The sequence below is a fragment of the Aquila chrysaetos genome, chromosome 17, assembly GCF_900496995.4.
Source record: "Aquila chrysaetos chrysaetos chromosome 17, bAquChr1.4, whole genome shotgun sequence".
NCBI lineage: Eukaryota > Metazoa > Chordata > Aves > Accipitriformes > Accipitridae > Aquila > Aquila chrysaetos.
The window spans coordinates 27,148,249-27,162,691 of NC_044020.1; the positions used below are offsets into that span (position 1 = coordinate 27,148,249).

Here is a 14,443-nt window from a genome sequence, read left to right on the forward strand (position 1 = left end):
ACACTGAGGCCAGCATAAAGCATCTTGCATTTTCGCACCTTATGGATGTAGTGCCAACCACTGATGCAAAATTAGTCTAAAGTAATACAGACTAATATGATAGTTTAAGTGACACACCAATTCCTGTGTCCATGCAAAAAACCCCAGAATTATACTAGCTAGAGGCTTGGCTAAGTAAGAATTTAAGAACTAGTGCATGGTATCATTAGAGACAGGTTTGTCAAGTGTACTGGTCTGGGAGGCTAGGTGCTGGCCTTCTGGCAAAGCAAGTTCTTGGTTCTGGACTTTCCCTGACCTCAGAAGTCACTGTCCTTCCCTCTGCTGCAGTTTCCCTTCTCACTCTGTTTTGTGTTTAGTAAGGACCAGCTTTTTGCAGGTGTGTACTCTGCTTGGATTAGTAAGGTGCAAGGCTTCCTGAGACATCCAGGCCTCACCAGGATTTAACTCTTATTTATCTATTTCCTTAGGTCTCACCTCATGAGGATGAACTTGCTTAATTTTATTAAAAATATGTTCATTTTCAGAGGTACAGTTAATTCAAATACAAGGCATGACTTTCCAGGCATTGCTGTACATAAAACTTACTTTATAATACACTAAAAGTAGAATGTGTGGCTGTCAAATATATAGTCTGAAACTTAGGAGGTAATTGTTTGTAATTAAACTGGATGAACAAAAGTTCAGATGCTTTGAAGTGATGATAAACTGTTGTTGTGAACTCACTAGATGGGAACCAGTTTAAGAAATACATACAGGTGTAATTTCTATACTTTCCTGCAAGAATAGCACATCCCATGATTTATCAAAACACTTATTGAAAGGAGTATGGCTAAGAGTTCTCAGAAGTAATAATCACTCTGGGCACTAATAAATGCTTTACAAGCCACTAAACAAATGAGACCATTCTCACAGCTTAAGGCTATAGCTACCCTAGCTAATTGCATTTTCTCAGTTCACCACTGGTGAATCATTAGCACTGATGGAAAAGGAAGATCTCATGGAGATAACTGAGTGGGCTTAATACCTTAGCATCTAACCTGGAGCTAGTGTGGAGAAAAATGCATAATGTCATCATGAATAAGATACTCAAAATCACCAACATACCATAACAGTTGGAGACCCATCTTCAAAATAAAATTCCTGTTTTACAGGTTTCCTTTCCCCACCTCTAACCAAAATAAAGATCATTGTTTTGACTCTTGAGAGAAAAAAGCAATATTTCATACACTTTCCTTTAAGCATTAATAATACCTTGAGCCTTCAGCTTTTGTTTTGCTTTACAACTTGAACACAACTTCTCCATCACCAAATCAGAGATTGAGCTCCTTGCACACATAAATGGCTTGATGCCTTTGTAAGAGACCTTTACTACCTATGTTCTACAGAGGCAGAAAGAGTATTGAGTAAGTTTAAAAATCACAAGGTGAAGTCCTGACCTCACTGACACCCACTGGCATCTTCCTTTCACAAACTTGAGCCAGGAAGGCCAAATTTCACCCAAGATCTTCCTGACAATAAAATTGTTTTTCCTAAGCAGGAAAGAATTTCTCTAATTTGAAACTTGATTGCCCGAATTCATGTATTATACATATTTATATGAGTACCAGAATATTTTGCAAAGGTGAAGAAATATTCTGATTAGATGTCAGTGAAAGAAGGCGGCTGAACTCTGCTCAGACCAAGTGATCTGTAAAGAAAACCTTTGTCCTAGAGGTAAAGTGTTGAAAATTACCTGAATTTTCTCAAATGTGGTTGATCCACTCTGAATGTTTGCTTAAGTAACTATGAATCCAAAGAAAACCCACCATACCAAGTTCTTTATCTAAAGCTGCTGCTAGTGCCATTTATTAGAGCAACCCAGCCTATAAAAGCAGATCTTCTGGAGAGTATGATTTCTTTTGCTCTCCTCTCACAGGTTCTTTCTTATTTTGCCTGTTATTTAAACTATTAACTAGTGTTCATTAAAATTAATACTGAAATACTAACATAACTATACAATATAGTATAATCAACATAACATTAAAACCAGTAAAATAGAAATACTGTTCTATTACAAAAATTGTAAGCTTTTCAAATACCCTTTTCATTAAATATTTCTTAAAATAAAAGATTCAATCATTACTAGTTGCATTCATACAGTTGTTACTCATTCTCAAATTTGATTTTCCCCCTACATTTCTAGAAGCATACACAAAAAGTCAGGAGTTTAAAATCTCATTTCTAAACTCCAAAATAATTTAGAAATTACTGCTGAAAATTCAGTTTATTTTTTGAAAGTTATCACACATCTTTTCCCAAAAGAATTAAGAAGTTAATCACCGCATTCGTCATAAACTGTGCGTGATTTGATCACTTCTCTGAACAAGTGATTTCTTTTATACCCTCTATTACTGTCTGCTAGGATTTAACTTTCTCCTTAAGACAGGCTGAAACCTGTCTTTTGTGGTTACAAAGAGATCGCGCATAAGCCTTCAGCATCATCCGAAGAGGACAGCAGGCATGCAAGGTCCCAGCAGCAGCAGCCAGATTGGGACAGCCTGGCATACACAGGGTCAGTTCACCACTGACCCATTTTGCTGAGCCCCTGCAGACTCACCACCCAGTTCTCTTCAACCAGACTTGTCATCTCAGAGGATAGAGGTAACACTTGAGCACTCTTACATATTCACAGTTCAGAAATCCCGTGTCCCTAAGAAGCGGTGAACATTTCTTTATCTATTACTGCTTGTGCACTCAAAGCCTGCAACATACATACAGGCTAAAGAGCACACATGCATAAAGGCAAGACATAGATAAGGTAAACACCTGAAGGAACTTAGCAATATATTAGCATCAAGTAACACTCCAGTGAAAAGCAATGCTAAGTTTGTCACTGCTTTGGACAGGCTTCTCAGCAGGCACTTGGCCTGTGCAAGCTCCATGTTACCTCTGCTGTCTGAGGCACCTTCCCAGCCAGTTCTGTTTTTTCAGCAAAATCCTGTACCCTGAATGCAAAGCCATACCCAGACTGGCAGGGGCTGCCTTCCCGTGAGGGGCTTGCCTTTATCAAGGGACTGGCCCATTTCCTCTTAAGCAAGCTTAGCTATGTAATCAAAAAATAATGAATTCCTACTTGGACTTCAAATTTGCTGAGCTCATGGAGGGCTTCAGGTAGGTTCATAAGTGGCAAGGTGTTTCTGGGTACAGTACAAGTACAGCTCAAGGAAAACAATGAAACATGGATTCTGTGCAAGTGGCATTAAAACCCAGGAGCCTGTTATCACAAGGCTACAGTTCACATCTCAATCCTATTAAGATAATTACACTCTCAGGAGCAGCACAGGAGCAACTTAGGACAAAAGGCTCTGGTGCAGAAGGCTCAGTGGTTTTGGCTGCAGAAGAGAGGGATCAGGCTGGACTGAAAGCTATTCATATAAGTTCAGACATATGTTTCTACTCCTACAATGCAAGACTGAGCATCTCTGGCTTCCATTCAGCATATCCCGTGGCAATTAACTGATGAAAGTAGTGTGACAGGGATGACAAGAGTAGTACAAAGAAAGGGGGAAGGACAAAAGAAAGCTAAACAGGTAGAACACCTCTAACTTCAGAAATACATGACCTTAAGTACTCTGCTGTGCATTCGGAGGAGTAACTACAAAGGATAATTTTAGCTGAAAAAAAAAAAATCTTGTAACACTATATAGATAGAACTTTAGAAGCTTTAATTGTAGGTTTAATCTTGGGAGCAGAATTAGTCCTGTGCTGAACACTGGAAAGTTCCAGAAGTAACTTTGAATTATCATTCAAGCTGACCGATTTAACACAATTTATAATGGAAGGCCCAAAATGTCTGTGTCCTAAGTCAAAATGCCTTGATGCAGTTAGGGAGGCAATTAAGTAAAGATTGCAGAATTAATTTTTGCATATAAACTCACAGGATGGCTCACTGACCCACAAGCATGCCTTCAGCAGAAAGCAGCAGACTGTTGAAGACAGAGATACCCCAATTTATGACTAAAATACAGTTAGGATTTTTAAGCAAATTGTTTAATCTCTTCAGCACAAAACTGCGTTTCATACCCTGTATCTTTAAAGTAGATATAACATTCATTTGTCAAATGTAGCTGTTATGAATCTGAATTCATTATTATCAGTAAAGACAGACATTAAAAAAATAAGGGTACTTTGCATGCTTTTAATGGGTTCAACAGGACTTTCAAAGCTTCAGAATTACAAAGTCTATTCCTGCAAAAGTTCATGCACATACAAAGCTTGAAGCACATAACTAATGCTGATCTCTTTGACAGGCTATAAGTAGCTACACAAGTTTTGACAGGGTCAGTACTGTAAGGCATATATAGTATAGGCCTCATCCATTAGAAATACATTCAAATGCATTAAATAAGCCCATATCTGCTAACTTGCAAACTCATTTTAATTGTTAGGTATTCACACACCATGTGGTCTTATCAACATGCACTGCAGACTGTCACAATTAGCTGCTACTAAAATAAATATAGTAAAGAAAACATAGCCTTATATAAATAACTTGCCTGACTTTTGTGTAAGCATAGCAAAGCTTGATTATTATTGACTAATTCAGATAACATACCTCACAACATTGTCAGCTAGTTACCTATGATGAACTTGAGGTTTTGTACTGTTTTAGGTTTCTGCTGTATAGAACACACATCTGAAGTTAAAAAGATGCATCTAGCCTATTCTCTGACCCGTAGCCTATCCACCTTGTTGATCAATAGCTACATTTCACATCAGGACATAAAGTGCATTATTATGTAAGAAAGCAGAGGGATCTACTGTCAGGGCATTGCGCAGGCTGGAAGCTCCCTGGGGGCCAGGGAAGTGGGGGGAGGCTCCCAGACTGGCAGGGCTCTGCGGAGCTACAGCTCAGCACTACAGAACCCAAGCATGGGAAGAGAATAAATCAGAGCCTAGGTCAAAAGGTACCACCACGGTCACAGGGCAGGTCCATGGCCAAGCTGAGAAGTCAGCCTGCACATCAGGGTCCAGTATCAACAGCATCCGTAGCTAAAGCTGTAACAGAACCAAAGAACAACACCCCCTCCCCATAGCTCAGGGAGAGCCTCAGGGCTCAGATTAAATAGAGTCCTCAGCCTGCCAGTGTGGGGGGGCCCCAGGTGAGGCTGGTCAGGGCCATTAAGGCCTATTAGTGCCCCCAGGGCTCTAACACCCATTACTTCTTCGCAAGATAGAGAATTTATTATTTTGTGTGTAACTGAGTTCAGTGAGAGCACGCATGGTAGGATAGGGCTCCTGATACCCGTTATAGTGATAACATGGTGCTAAGTGTTGGTGAAGAAGACCTTTAGGAGCAATATGTAAAGATAGAACACAATCCCCCCTCTCCATCAAGAGTTTGGCTAGACAGAGGGGTTTGTTGTTTTAAAATGTACCATGGGATCTTTAAAAACCAAAATCAATTAGCATTTCGGATTTCTAACCGATCCTAAGGGTACTTAATCAATAGCTCCTTTAAGAAAACAGACTTCATCCCTCTATCTTCTGATCAAGAGCTGTGGTCTACTAGGAGGTGCGCTTGGCAGGCCTACAAGAAATAGAACAACTGAAGATTGGGCCTGTTTTGGCAGAAGCTGGAGAAAACTGAATGTTGGGCTAGGAACTGAATAGGGGCAGGAGTACCATTTTGTTATACAGAAGACCTGGATGGGGCAGCAGAAGGTTTGCTTAACTGCTTTTTTTTAAGCAGGGTTGCTGGAATTTTTGGGCGAGTGTTCAGGGCTCAGCAGAGGGGCTGAACTGCTGGAGGCTCTGGAGAAACTGCTGCAGGGTTGTCTACTGGCTGGTGACACAAGTGCCAAGTATTTCCACATACCCCTAACATGATAGTGGGGCTGGGATCAAGCAGTAATCTACTGGGGGAAAATGCCCGAACTTTAGCTAGTACAGCATGACATAAGGTAAATGAGACTGTGAGCTCCTCTGGCAGCAGAGACGTTCCTTCCTCCCGTCTCAAGCGTCATATCTTGGCAATGTCAGGAACAACTTGGAGGCTAACAGTACAGGACAGTCTTCTGCTGCTTTTCCCCTTTGTAAGCCAGTGGGATAAATAACTATAAAGAATGCATTTACAGGGGCAGCGTGTCACTGCAAACCTTCCTTCTCTCCGAGAAAGAGAACTATCACATGTAACAATGGAAGAGGTGCTTAAGTCCCGTGAGTGTATGTCCATGCTTTCCATTGCTTTGTAAAAAACTAGATATTTTACTAGCAAAATGCTGCATCGACTTAAAATTTCTGTCACGTGTCCAATTCAGCATAGGGGCCTTCCATAGAAAATACTCTTGTCTGTACCCCTGTAATGGGAAATCGGTATATGGTTGTAAATAGCATTCACCAGGTGTCTGATTGTTAGTTTATTGGTGTCAGAAGTTGACATGAAACTGAAATTGCAAACGCAGTGTAAATGTATGCTATTTTGGAGAATGATCACGCAGCGTTGGAAGACTTTTCTTTCTTATAAAGCTGTAGCAAAAAGCCCAGCTCTCAAATGATGTCAACTCAAGTCTTAAGTCCTCTGTCCCCTTCTCTCCTTTCCACCGCCACCTTCAAATAGGACTTCAGAGAGAAGAAAACGCTGCATAAGGCTTACACCACTTTTAGGAACTGAGGAGAGCATAAAGTAATATTAGAAACAAAAAAATGTTGAGCAAATTGTTTGCAGAAGAACTGGGCAGGCAGTTGTATTGCTATCTCCAGCTGTGGCTTAGCGAATCCTTAATTTACGAGCTGAGGAAGTTTTGGCCGTTGTTGGCATCTTCTGGGAGCAACCAGCAACAGCAGCAGCAGGGCTTGGGGTCCAATCTCTGCAGCACAAGCTGACTTACTCCCTGAGACCACCCGTTCCTGATTTACATTACACCTCACTAGCAAGATGTGCTAATGCTAAGAGGTGACCCGGCTCTTGGTGGACGCTTCAGGGGATGCCTTAAGTTGGGTTTTGTCCCCACGGTGCTGTACACGTACGGTTACAGCTGGTGGGGGACAGGCGAGCGAGAAGGAAGCAGTAGTTCAGGAGATTCGATGTCAGCGGGGCAGGCAGGAGAGCTCTGCCTGCCATAGCAAGAGCAAATCTGTGGGACACAGTGAGAGGGAAGGATGGGGAAGAAGGTGTCCAGAAAACCTGACTGGAAACAAATGATCTTCAGATGGAAGGGACGCAGGACTGCGTGGGCTGCCCTGGATGAGGGTCAAGCGTGTGGCTCCGCTCTCCTCGCAGACCCTGCCTGCAGGTGGATTTTCGTATCTTTCTGCTCGGCCTTGCGGGTTTACAGACCACCTGAAACACTGTTCTGCGTTTTCCGCTCAGCCATGCTTGGTTCTTCCCACAGGAAAAGGTATTTTTCACCAGTGTAGCACATGAAGAGCAGTACTTGTGGGTGGGAACATGGGGGTGATACTGAAAAGCCGGTCGAAGAAACTCTCTAAGACTCGTTTTGGAGTTTTAGAAAGCAGGCATTCTTTATTGCAGCGCTGGATGCATGGGGGATAGTTCCACCTAGCGTACATGCCACAGCTTTAGCACAAACAGGTTATATAGAATAACTAATTGCATATTAATCAGATTAGTATACATATACATAAAAATTATTGCAACTGATTATCGTAGTACTGCCTACATCCGATCATGTGCAATGAAGGATCCATTTGAGTCGAAGGGCTGCTTTTGCGACCACCGACCCATTTGAAGTTCTTGCTGGCTGTCCTTGAAGTCTTTATTCTTGTCCTTGTTCTTTGATCTTGAAGCTTAACGCAGCTTCAATCACATGTGGTCAGTTTCAACGTTGTTCTCATCTGGCGTACAGGAACATCTAGTCATAAGAGCAAAGAACTGCAAAACTTATGAGTAACTACCTCTACTAGTTAATTGCATGGCTATACTTTTGTCTATTGTTTCAATCATAGTGTTAGTATAAGATTTCTAGTAATTATTTACCAAATCTCACTTTTACAGTCACCTAGCAGCAAACCAGTTTCCACGGCTGGTACAAAATATTAAAACCATCAAAATATTTAGACATGCCATACAGAATGTATGGAAATATGCTATCAGGGGAACGAGCAGGGGGTTTCCACCGGGCGACAGGGCTCTTGCTAACATCCCCGGACCACCGATTCATCGCTGGTACCATACTGGTTTTTCTTTCTCTGTTTTCTAGCTTCCAGAGGAAAAGTTTTCCCTTCCTAAGCCACGCAGCTGAAGGCGCGTTTGCGCAGCGAGGAATCGGGCCTCCAGCAGGTTTGCTTCGCGGAAATATTTCAGGTTTCTATTCAATTATTGCCAGAAAAACGCTGCGAGCGAACGACGGCGCGCCCACCGCGGGGGCGGGGCCGCCGACTCTCCGCCCCGCCCCCGCCCCGCCCAAAGGGCGGGGCGGGGGCGGGGCGGAGAGTCGGCGGCCCCGCCCCCGCGGCTGCCGTAGCAGGAAGCGGCGGCGCGCAGCCGGGCAGCGCCGGTGGCGAGCGATGGCGGCGTCCCGGGGGGCTGCTGGCGACGCCCGGGAAACTTTCTGAGGGGGAACCGAGGAGAGTTCGCGCCCCTGCGGCCGCGGCCGGGAGGAAGAAGCGGGTCCCGGAGGTTTTCTCGTCGTTGCTCGCCGGGCGGCTTCCCCCGGCTCCGCCCGCCGCCGCCGGGTAGAGCCGTGCGGGCGGCGGGGGCGGCAGCGCCGGTTGCCGGGGCGGCCTGACATGAGATCATCGCCGGCGGCGGCGGCGGCATGGCCTCTGCCAGGAGCGGCGGGCGCGCCGGGCCGAGGGACGAGGAAGCCAACGGCGACCTGGACCGCTCCCTGCAGCAGATGCTGCGGGCGATAGCGGAGGAGCGGAGCCGCGCCGGCCTCCGCCAGGAGATCAGCGGCCTCGGTGAGTCGGCGGCCGGCGGGCGCTCCCCGCCGGGCCGAGCGGGCGGGCGCGGCGTCCCGGGGCCCCCGGCGGGAGCGGGGAAACCCCCCTCCCGGCCCCTCCGCGGGCTGGCTCGGTGTCCCGGTTCGCCGCGGGCAGCCGGCGGCGGTGGCCTGGAAACCTGTTGTGTGGCGCCGGGCCGCGCCGCTGTCACGGGGATGGGCCCTTCTTCCCTGCCGAGTCCCCGAGAGCCGGAGGGAGCAGCGGGCCGTCTGCTCCATTGTCTGAAACGCCCTTGGAGGAGAACGGTCCGAAGGCGCTACGCGCGTCAGCCGGTATACATCTGTACCTATTTAAGCATAAACTACGTATCGTCCGTTTTGGGATACAAACGCAACAAATCTCCCGTCGCTCTTCCCAGTGCGTACGGTCGAACGGCTCTCAAATGATCCCTGTAGATTTTTTTTTTCCCTCTCCTGAGTCAGACACCTCCCTTCTCGGAGTAAATGACTTCGCACCGCTCGCCACGGTCTAGCAAGCTCGTAATGTCGTGGCTCTTGGTGGTCAGTTAATTTTTATAATCGTGGAGGTTTTCTTTAGCTTTCTGGCTGTCTTGTTTATTTGCATCCTGATTGATGCAAATTCTACATGACGCATCTTTATTTACCTTTTGGCAAAGCTTACGCGTCGCAAAATAAAAGTTTGAAGTTGAGATTCAGTTGACTTTAGGGAAAGAGTGGTACAACAGCTCCCTTAACCAAAATCCTTCGCATCGGGAAACTCTTCTGGCTAGGCTAATGAATAGAAATCATTCATTTTTATGTGCGACAGTAGAGATCATAGAAGTTTTTGATGTGAGGAATGGTTTCTACCTTATTCAGAACTTTTGTATATCTGGGGCTGGACCTGTGTTCTAAGGGGATAAATGCCCAGAAGTCCTCGCAGGGTCAGGGCTTTAAATCATGAACACCGATGTGCAGTACTTCTCTCGTTTCTTCCATGTGGCCTTTATTAATGGCTCCTCCTTCCTGAACTCATTTATAAGGTCCCAAAAGTCTCCATTTCTGAGTCTTCCTTAAAAACTCAGAATGAGTTTTTATTGGAGTTTTTCTGGCTTTGTGATGTGGATTGGCATGGGAAATCTCTCTGGTTCTCTGTCTGACCTTTAGCTATCAGTTTGTCTGCCAGTGCTTTACTGTGGTCTCCCCAGGGAGGAATGGGCTCTCCCTTCTTTATTTTTGCCTTGCACGTAATGAAAGCTTGTGCAAACAGAGAGAAATGATGAGTCTTGTTTCTTTGTGCTTTTTTCTAATGGAATCGGATCTCTAGGCTCTACTGCAGTGTAAAAACGTTACAGGGCCAAATAAAGTGTTTGTGGCAAAGAAACTGTAAACAAAACAGGAAAAACCCCCACAAAATCTAAGTGCCTGTGAAATTGCATTCATTGAGAAGCCGTTGTCAGCTCATGTTTGGCCATATCGTGTTTGGATGAAAATAAAGACTCACAGGAATAGAAATACCACCATTGCCTTCTTTTACTGAAACTGGAAAAGGGAAAAACTGGTTGCTGGTAAGAATGTAGGAATGTTGACTCTCTGTGTGTGTTTGAACACACGTATCCACAATAGCTCATCATGAGAAGTCCTGCTGTGTAACTTTGGGGTAATCACACAAGTAATAGGGCATTATTGCACCTCTCTTCTATACGAGATGAAGACCTGAAAGGAAAACCTCAGGAGAACTGCTTAGCTCGTTGCACTGACGGGCTGATCCTGGCTGTGGAGATTTGCCTGTATGTGTCTGTACCTGTGTGGAAATAGGTTATATGTCACCACAGGAGTGCCTCGGATGTTCAATTTTTATATCCAGGGAAAGGAGCTGAACTTCTAGCTGAAAACACTGCAGTTTGCCAAGCCATTATGCCTTTCCCACGAGTGCAATCTCTTGCAGGGGGAGAAGTGCCACAGATCTCCCTGCCCTGGGCAGCTGCGGGTGTGATGGACCTTCAGCTGTGGTGGTTGTGGGACGGCGTGGTGGTTTTAATGCAGGGAGAATCTGTTCTACAGTGGGTATTTCTGAGCGCAGTTGCCGAATATCAGTTCCTGCTGGCACTCCCCTCGCTAATCCCCACGTGCTGCAGAGTCACAAAGTGGGACCCCTCTAAGGATTAGAGGTTGCAGACTCAGGTTGCCATAGGGATGTTTAAATTGTCACAGCATCTGACCAGCTCTTTTAAATCTATACATATTATTACTTAAAGTTTGGGAGGAACATGCTGGGAAGCTTCCTTAAGGCCTAGGAGACAAGAGAATCTCTTTGTGCTATAAATCTCCACTTTCGTATATTGACGGATTTTCCAAGATCTCCATTTCATTGTGTGCTGCATGTTACCTGATACATAACGTTGTCACTCCCAGTGAATGAGTGCTCTTTTCCCTATTCTGTGATTTATTACTGGGGAAGTAAATGGTTTAAATACTTCTTTTAGTAAAAATACTGAGCTTTTGGAGTGGTGCTCAACAGAGATTGTAGATGAACAGAAGGTTATCGGGTGTAATCTAATGGCTTAAATTTATGCATGTCTGGACTGCACTAGCAAATGCCGTTGCAGGGCATGCAACGCAGTCGGCGTAGCCTGGGCTATTCCGGAATATGCTGGGCACCAGCAGCACAGCAGATGCGAAGGCTTCTCCTTGAGTTCAGTACTCATGAAAGTAGTCGCAGCCCCATATGGGTTCAGGTGGCTAACACAGAGGTTTTGTCTGCTCTTTGTGCCTGGGTTCTGTTATTCAAAACAGTCCCAATGATCCAACCTGTGGCATATCACCTGTTGGGCTGCAGGAGCAGCATACCCACAGCTGGTTTTATATTAGTGGTGTTTCTTTCTGTAGTGGCCAAATCCTTTTCAGCTGTGTTGGTGGGTTAAAGGTGTTGTGAGTTTCTCTTGAAATCAGCTGGCAAAGACTTTGACCATGTTAAATTCTGGGTTTTCCCTGAGTGCTGTTAACCCCTCAACAATAAAATGGGACTTGCTGGGTTGAGCCCCTACTCCCCAGCCTAAGGAGGAAATTGCTATTTTTGCTGACACTGGGTTTTGGTGAGAGCAGTTGCTTTATTTCAGGAATATCACGCGAGTATTCGGACAAGTTTTGTCCAAAAGTGTAAATCCCCTTGCATGGGATTTTTCATATTGTCCTGTTTGTGTAATGTAGAAAATACAGCAAATCTGACATTGCACTTCAAAATAATGACTCATGCGTGACTCCTTACCAAGCTGCTTAGGGGGAAGGATGATGCCTCTCTGAGAAGAAGTTGTGGCTGGATGTTAGTGTCATGCAGTTGTGCTGAGTATTACGCTTGTGTTGTGCACAAAGCTCACTCTGAAATGCCATTTGTTAGAACATTTCTCTGGCAAAATAGTTCTCCTTCTGGGGGAATGGCAGGCTTGCTATATGTCTCCTCAGTCAGGCTGTGCGTAAGTCTCTGAAGTTACCTTTTTGGCAAAGCCCTGAACTGGGAGAGTTTTATTTTTGGTTGTGCTTGAAACTACTGTGTAATGTTGTTAGATGCTTAATTACCCTCTGTCCTTCTGTCCTCCAGTGACAAATTGCCCTGCCTTTAGCGTAGCACAGTGTTCTTGGGTGGAGGTGTGACTTTGTGCATACTGGAACTTACAATGAGTAAGAAAAAATAAATAGGTACATTTGAATAATGTCTTGAACCGTGGCTGACCGGTAATGGAGATGCGTAGCCGGGCAAAAGGCGGAGAAGTCGTAAGGATGCTGAGAAGCAGGCGGCTGCCCCGTGGGCTGCAGGAGACCCGGAGTAAGGAAGCAGTTGAGAAGTGCTGCCACCAGGCACTGGAGGTCCGTGGTGGTGGTCGTCCTCACGGGTGCTTGTGGAGGGGCCGGACCCTGCAGAAGGCCCTACAGCCTTATCAGTAATTAAGTGTTTCTTCTGTTTGGTTTCCTGGCGGTAGAGGTATTCTCGTATTTGACCGACCGTTGGTGAGAGGGGGGCAGAGGAGGGTGGACTTGGCGTGGGGACAGCAGAAGGAGGAAGGTTCATCCTCGAAGTCTGAGGATCGCTTGGACTTGTTCGCGCAGCAGTGCACCTCGGGGCTTGTCATGTGAGTAAAGACGGCGGGGTGATTCATATGCCGAATCATCTCGATGAATAAATCCTGGAAATAAATAAGTCTCTAGCCTTCCCGAGAGAAGGAAAGGTGAGGTGGTATACAGTAAGCGCTCGTGCATGTGAGTGTTATGAAAATATGATGGAAAAATAAAGACCCAAGTGGGAAAATATGGGTAGAAGGTTGAAGAAGCTTTTGGAAAGCAAAAGAGGTTAAAATGAAGAATTAAAAAGAAGAATTAATAACTTGGATTTGAAAGCACTAAACTGAGGCCTTAACTCTATCATAGTGTAATAACTTTTAATTAAATTACAGTATTCAAGAAGGATATATGTGCTTCTGAAACTTTGAAGAAAATGTAGCCACTGAGTAGGTGGAAGTGTCTGCTGAGAATTTGCTGCAGCACAGAACTGGTTTGACAGGAGTAGCTTTCCTGCAGAAACAAAACATTCATTCGTGGTTCTTCCTGGAGTTAGTTCAGTGAGTTGTCCAGTCAAAGGTGAGAAACTACAAAAGCTGGGAAGCTTTGTTTTCTGTTGATATATGAATAACAATAAGGTATGAAAATTACATCTGTCCTAACAAAAACTTGAGGGACATTTACAACCAAATTCACTAACTATGGGTAATGCTCCCTGTAATGAGTTGGTTTAATATACAAATAGGTTGATATATTTACTTTCTTTTCATTCAACACATTTAGAAGGATTTAATTTGAGTTTAAAATACGGTTTTTGTTACTTGTACCTTAATATTTGTACAAATACTGAAGAGAAAAAAATACTAATGTAAGTAACTTATAAATAGTAAAATTAAAAAAAAAGTGTTTATAGAGTAGCTTCTTAATCAGTAAAAAAAAAAAAAAAAAAAAAAATCCCCCAAAATCACAGTGTTCCAGCCAGGAAGAATCTGTATTTCTTTCCAGGAAAGGTTTTACAAAGTACAAATGCAAAGCAAGATCAGAACAGATTATTTAAATCGGAGTTAAAGTAGGTACTTTGAAGTCAACGTGATTTAACCAGCTCACCCTGCGTATTGAACCTCAGATTTGCGTTGGGGAAAGATGAGCAAACAGCAAAGAAATTCCAGTGCGAAAATGGGTATAATGTGATTATTTCTTTTATTTAGAGGTAGAAGGGGAAGATGACTTTAAGCTGCTTTTTTTGCCTGGCATAGAAAACTGCGTGGGAGAAATTTCTGAGATCAAGCGTGCGTGTAGACATCTGTGCGTAGTTGAGTGCTTGGATAGGGTGGTGTAGGAGAAACCGCAAGTGTGGGGGAAACCACAGCTGGAGCCAACTCTGAGACCGAGCGGGTTTGACCGTGGGGTGGGAACGTGTTTCTGCTTGTCCAGCAGCCCTGTCCGCAGGACCGGCGGGGCGAGGGGTGTGCTCGCCAGGTCCTGCGAAGGATCCGTCCTGCTTT

The 14,443-nt window shown here is 44.6% G+C and overlaps 2 protein-coding genes across 4 annotated transcripts in view; one reads left to right on the top strand and one right to left on the bottom strand.

The window, feature by feature from the left end:
* Nucleotides 1-3,707, bottom strand: part of UPK3A (uroplakin 3A) — a 66,534-nt gene extending 62,827 nt beyond the window's left edge. The window contains exons 1-2 of the mRNA XM_030041526.2: nucleotides 2,927-3,707; nucleotides 1,733-1,782 (exon numbers count right to left, since the gene is read on the bottom strand). The gene's annotated coding sequence lies outside the window, so the exon portion shown is untranslated. The remainder of the gene's footprint in view (nucleotides 1-1,732; nucleotides 1,783-2,926) is intronic.
* Nucleotides 3,708-8,447: 4,740 nt separating this feature from the next.
* The window catches only part of KIAA0930 (KIAA0930 ortholog), a 77,182-nt gene continuing 71,186 nt past the window's right edge, over nucleotides 8,448-14,443 (top strand). The window contains exon 1 of one of the 3 annotated variants that reach the window (XM_030040205.2): nucleotides 8,448-8,904. In XM_030040205.2, the coding sequence (XP_029896065.1) occupies nucleotides 8,760-8,904 (145 nt within the window). In that variant the 5' untranslated portion in view covers nucleotides 8,448-8,759. The remainder of the gene's footprint in view (nucleotides 8,905-14,443) is intronic. The other 2 variants (XM_030040204.2, XM_030040203.2) reach the window with 2 other exon arrangements.